This window comes from Nelumbo lutea, chromosome 2 (genome assembly GCF_056320005.1).
Source record: "Nelumbo lutea isolate HS-2025 chromosome 2, American lotus-T2T, whole genome shotgun sequence".
Lineage (NCBI taxonomy): Eukaryota > Viridiplantae > Streptophyta > Magnoliopsida > Proteales > Nelumbonaceae > Nelumbo > Nelumbo lutea.
This window is the reverse complement of record NC_142685.1, coordinates 21,572,750-21,578,749: the sequence shown is the minus strand read 5'-3', so window position 1 is coordinate 21,578,749 and position 6,000 is coordinate 21,572,750. Positions and strand designations below refer to the sequence as shown.

Below are 6,000 nucleotides of genomic sequence, written 5' to 3'. Positions count from 1 at the left end.
CAACTTTTAATTGAATTCCTTTCTTAAATTAGTATTAGATTTAGCAACTTCAGTCAGTACCCAGTAAAGAATACTTGTTTTATTGTATAACAATGAAAAATAAAATAATAATTATAACATATCAGGGTTCATATAGCTTGGATGATATCTTGCTGAAATTCCCATTCTGCCCAGCAGATGGCAATTCCTGGGAAGTTGCCAAAGAAATTTATTGAAACTATATAAAATCCAAATTAGATATCTAATTAATTACCTTTTTAACTAGTTAATTATAGAAGAAGAAACCTGGTGTGGTTTCCAGATATACCAGAAAAATGCCAATATGGTAGATGAACCAATTATCTGAAGGGATTGAACAATCTTAACCCCACAATTTGTCAAACATTTGGATCATTTAAACAGAAGGATGGTGGGGATCAATTAATAATGTGGGCCATGCGTGCTCGGTGATCTGGGTCTTCAAGGAAAGGCAAGAAGAGCAACTCAGACAAGCCCAGGCAACCACAGAGGGGCCTTGGAGTAGCTCAGCTAGAGAAGATCAGACTCTATAACCAAATGGGTAGTAGCTATTTTCCGTCCTTTCACAGTCCCTGCTACACTAATCTGAACCAGCTGGTAATTTGAATTCTGCTTTGTTTTCTTCTGATTTTCAGTTCTCATTCTCATCTGTGAATCCAGTGGTTATACGGTGCTTTCTGGTTATCATACTTGCAGGAAGAGGATGTAAGGATGGGAACAACATATTCATCTATTCCGTCATCTTCATCATCCCTTTCTTATTCACAGTCGTCATCATCATCTTTAGTCTTTCACCCAAACATGACGGTATGTCGTATTTGACATCATTCTTCATCAGTATAAAAGAATAATACATGAAAGAAAGAAAGAAGGTAATCCACAGAAGGATAATTGCATCGAAACTCATACTTGTGTTGATATAATATGCATCAGTTTTCTCTAATTCTTAACCGTTCAACGTCCACAGATAAGCATAATTCTTCTGATCAAACCAAACAAGATTTCCTGTTGTTCTTTTTTTCCTTTCTTTTCCAATTTGGGTGAGGAGGTTGAGGGATTAAATCGTGGGGACAAAACCCAACTTTGTGATTTCTTAGATGTCAATATGAGATATTCAGTAATACTTTTTTTTTTTTTTTAATTTGCTGGTAGTTCCAATTACTGATAGTTCTTCATGATATATAGCAGCTGGGTTTAGGAGAGATGGAAACCATAGAGACCAGATATGGTGATTCGGATTCCCAGTATGGCACTATGGCTAGGTACTTATGCTTGCTATTTTTGCTTCTTGTGTCAAGCAAGGGCTCCATTAATGATAATATGTTCATTTGATCTATCTGACAAATGTGTTAACAGCAGATGGAATCACAGCAGTGGTAGCTTTGAGACCCAAGACACCATGCAACCTAGCATGACCAGACATCTCTTGAGCCTAAACGTGGAGGTTGGCTTGAGATACACAATCCTCTCTAATTATTTCTGGCATGATAATTAAGTTGTGACTAGATCTGCATTATTTCTTTAGTCGAAGTACATCTTCTGTAAATTCGAAGATGAGATTTAATTCTTTAATTCCCATTAATGCATCTTTTAGGATTCAGTGCAAAAGAAGAGAAGGAAAGACAGGTGCGGCTCAATGGGCTCAAGCAGTCAGAACTCTGACTCAAGTGACACCAGAGAAGTAGACTTGGAGCTGAAGCTATCACTGTAGATTTTAATACTATGTGCATTGGAACAAATTGATACATTTGCATCTCTTTCTATATATATATATCCAAAGGGGAGTTCAACTGTAACACAACCAATTGGGTTTTTAGAACTCAACAAGTTGAGCAAGTTGGCAGGTCTATTTTGATTTTAAGTGCAAAGGACTCTAGCTAGTGTAATGAATCAAGGCACATTGTCGGTGCATAATTGCATGGAACTTTCCTCTTGCATTCCATGAACTGTGTAAGTGAATGAGAATGAATGGACAATTACAAAGAAACAGAAAAAAAAAAAAAACCCAGTTATCTAAGTTTTGATCGATGCTCATTAAAGCCTAACAGACAGCATCTAATGGTACAGATTTTTAAGAATTTTTAGGAACATAACCATTATTATTACTTGGGGAATGGAAGAAGACAAGGAAACTGATCAGACATATTTTTTGATGTAGAGATTATATTTTTTCTGGAGATAGAAGTGAGAGGACCACTGGTAAACTTGTCCTAATCATTTGGGTTTCTCTCTCTCTCTTCTCTATATATATAGAAGTTGATTGTAATATAACATCAGCTTATATATATATATATATATGAAGTGGCTGACTTGTTTATATATATAATTAGTTGCTTTACAACCCAGTGATAACATGCATTGCCTTACAATTTGAAATTTTTTATCAAACAATCATTCATTTCGAGTAAAGTTCTTTAGAGGTTTACACATCTATGTATCTTAATTAAACCTGATCCTCTCTCTCTCTAGCTTCGGATTAATCTACTTTTCTTTAACAGACAGAAATTGGAGAATTGAAAAAGAGTTCATCTGTATGAAATCTGAAATGACTACCCCATGTGTGGTCATTGTTTGTCTTAAATGTCTTATACGAGTTCACATGTGTGGTCGCAGCATTCGTATAAGACATTTAAAACACGAACAGGCCAGCAATTAATGGAAATAAATTCAAACAGCATGTGAACTTTTTTTTTGTTGGCCATCGCTGAATGCTGGTGTGACCGTGTTTCATTGGGGGTGGTGACAAGGGCCTCACACCCTTAGCAACTTGGATTTTAAAGCCTAAGCCCAACTTTGTAGTACGTTAGAGATGTATACCAATGTTTTCAACCCGTGGTCAAACCAATCAGTTTGGATTAGTTGACTGGTTCATCCGGCCAGACTTTTGTCTAACCCTCAAACCTTTAACTTGCACAAATAAAAAAAAAATGGTTAACTCAGTCAAGGATCCCATTTGGCCTGTTGAACTATTGAACTGTTTGATCATGCCGTCATAAGTTGAACATTTATCATACTTATTTTTGTTTAATATGATGAATCTATATCTATAAGAAAGAGGAGTATGGGAAATGTCAAAAAGTCTCTCACCACAAGCCTCACATGGAGTCTCCCTTCTCTCCCTTTTCACACATGAAAATTAAAAAAAAATAGAGAATTTATTAAAATGAAAAAAAAACTTTTATGTTAAGCACTTAATTAATCTCCTATCATAAAGTATCAAAAATCTCAAAGAGGTATCTCCTCACAAAAATCCTCTTAATTTTTTATATTAAAATTTATCATTACTCTTCTCTAATATAATTGTTCTCAAATATCTCTCCATTTCTTAAATTATTCTCAAACCCTCTATTTCCTATTTAATATCTCTAAATCCCAATTGACCCTCTCTAATAAAACATGGGTAGAATTTAGGTGGGTTGGGTAGGGTTAAGGGCCAACCCAAAACCCACCCTAAACATGGACCTTGGCATAGAACCAGACTAATGTCAAAACACACATGTGGTTAGTTACTTTTAATTAAATAATAAAAAATATAAATAATTAAAATAAAAACTCTTACATCCAAAATCTATATCTATATATTAAAACAAGGTTGTTCAAGCATAGCTCTTTTTTCTATTTTGTTTTATTTTTATTCTAAATTATAAACCCAGACATTACAATGATGACAATGGTCTTCAGTGTTTATGAAACAAAATTTACTAATATGTGGCAATCTTGGGCACTCACAAATCAAAGAGAAGCTTTATTAGCTTTCATGCTTTCCAACAAACCCAAGACCTGAAAAGTTTTACCCAAGTTATTACTTTATTGGCAATTTCTTATCGAAATCTTTATATAGAAAATATTACGGTGATGGTTCTAACAAATACAGGTTAAGTAAGAAACTGTGAGAAGCTGATTTAAATGAAAAGCAGTCTTCTTAGTTCCAAAGAACAAACAATCTTGCAGACATAATATAATAAGCAACATATTTATAGTCCTACTCCTCACTCGAATATACTCTCATGGCATAAATTCCAATAAAAAAGGCTTTTCATGTTTGGTAAGGTAGACAAAATGGAGAGTCCACTGTAAATTGAATGGTCATTTTACTATACAATATAATAATTTTTTCTTATAATGATTATTAATTATGATAATAAATAGTAATTATTAAAATTAATATTTTTTATTTTATTTTGCCCATTGGTTTTAATTCAATAGTATTATTTTGCCCATTATTTTACTTACCATTACGATGTTATGGCTCCATACGAAAAATCATAAAAATAAGGGAAAATTCCATTTTAGTACCTTGAACTTTGGGGGTGGTGTCAAGTTAGTTCCCAAGCTTTCAAACATGTCATTGCAATACCTAAACTTTTAAAAAGTGTCAAATTGGTCCCAGTCGTTAATTGATTGCCAGTTATCTATTGAAAATGTCAAAACTACCCTTCAAAAGAAGACACTATTCATTGTCTTCTACCTTGAGACTGAACTGGTTATCTTCAAAGAAAAAGAGAGAAAAAACATGAAATATAATAGAGGGAAACAATAAATGAAAGCAAATAAATAACTAGACAATAATGTGTTTCAGATCTAAAGGTAGAAGACAATGACTTCATTAGTCTAGAATCTCAAACACCTCAACCAGTCAGTCTCAAGGTAGAAGACAATGAACAATGCCTTCTTTTGAAGGGTAGTTTTGACATTTTCAATAGATAACTGACGGTCAGTTAACGGTAAGGACCAACTTGACACTTTTTGAAAGTTTAGGTACTACAATGACACGTTTGAAAGTCCGGGTACTAACTTGACACTACCCTCAAAGTTTAGGTACTAAAGTGGAATTTTCCCTCAAAAAAAAATTGACTTTTGAAACAAGAAAAAAAACCAAAGATTTGGGCACACCATATTTGGACAGTTTAATTTGATATACATACCACATGTGATTTAATTGGATATGGACTCACCACATTTTTCACCCGAGTATTGATAGAAACATGAAAAAGACTATTATTTAGGGTAGGGCTGCAAATGGATGATAGATAGACCCAAATTGTATTCGTTGATATATACATTAAAAGAACACCTTTAGGCCAAAGTAATTCTCTTTTAGACAAGTGACACTATATTTTTTCAAGAAAGAGTATTAAAAGAGTGTTGTTTCTACTCTCAAATAGAAGCATTCCTTTTTCATATATGTGCTTACCCATTATTAGAAAAAGTATGAGCTTCAAATGATGTAGGATCCATAAAATGGGTTATTGTTTAAGAATAAAATTTGATTTAATCTCAATAAAAAACTAGTTTAATTTTACAACATAAATAATGGGTGTCAAACAAAATTGATGAGAATATTAGCCTTGTACAACAAATGATATAGACAAAAACAAAAGTATGTGGCTAAACCCCATATTCCTCATCAATGTGCCATTTGTAGGTGTCATATCAGCCCTCCACTTTGTTGCCTAGGTTACTAACCCAAGGGGGATGAACTAGGTCTAAGGCCTTGTGGCCTTTTCTTCAGGGTCTAACCCAAGTTATACCAAGTTAATATGTTTTGGTACCTAAGGGGATTTCCCCATAAAGTGTCCCTTATCAATCTCACTTATGCGTTCTCTCTCTCTCTCTCTCTCTCTCTCTCTCTACAATGGTCAATGTTTGTAATATCTTTCCACCCCATTAAATCCCTAACTTCCTTTTAAATCTCTTTGAATCTCTTAACCCTTTTAAATAAAGTAGGGAAATTGATGGATTAGGCTAGCTTAAGGGCCAAACCAAGATCAACCCTAAAATGGACGCTAGTTAGGACCTAAAATTATGTCAAAAAACAAAACCCAAAATTGCCATCCCAAATATGGGTGCAACTTGGATCGGGTAGAGTTGGGAGTTTGATAAATTTTCAATGGGCTTGAACCCCAACCCAAGCTTGATGTAGTTGAAATTCTTCAAATTTGGCAATCCAACTTATAACCCTAAATTAGGGGTGATCATGTG

At 34.0% G+C, this 6,000-nt stretch overlaps 1 protein-coding gene across 4 annotated transcripts; it reads left to right on the top strand.

Annotated features, from left to right (window-relative positions):
• Nucleotides 1-452: 452 nt before the first annotated feature.
• LOC148869096 (protein SPEAR3-like) lies at nucleotides 453-1,958 on the top strand. 4 transcript variants are annotated; one of them, XM_088970455.1, is made up of 5 exons: nucleotides 453-615; nucleotides 715-825; nucleotides 1,207-1,280; nucleotides 1,378-1,462; nucleotides 1,613-1,958. In XM_088970455.1, the coding sequence occupies exons 1-5, from the start codon at nucleotides 556-558 to the stop codon at nucleotides 1,727-1,729; spliced, it is 447 nt and encodes a 148-aa protein (XP_088826581.1). In that variant the 5' UTR covers nucleotides 453-555; the 3' UTR covers nucleotides 1,730-1,958. The 4 variants fall into 4 exon arrangements, with proteins under 4 accessions (XP_088826581.1, XP_088826579.1, XP_088826580.1 ...); XM_088970453.1 differs by having other exon boundaries at nucleotides 454-615; nucleotides 1,375-1,462; XM_088970454.1 differs by having other exon boundaries at nucleotides 454-615; nucleotides 1,204-1,280.
• Nucleotides 1,959-6,000: the final 4,042 nt, after the last annotated feature.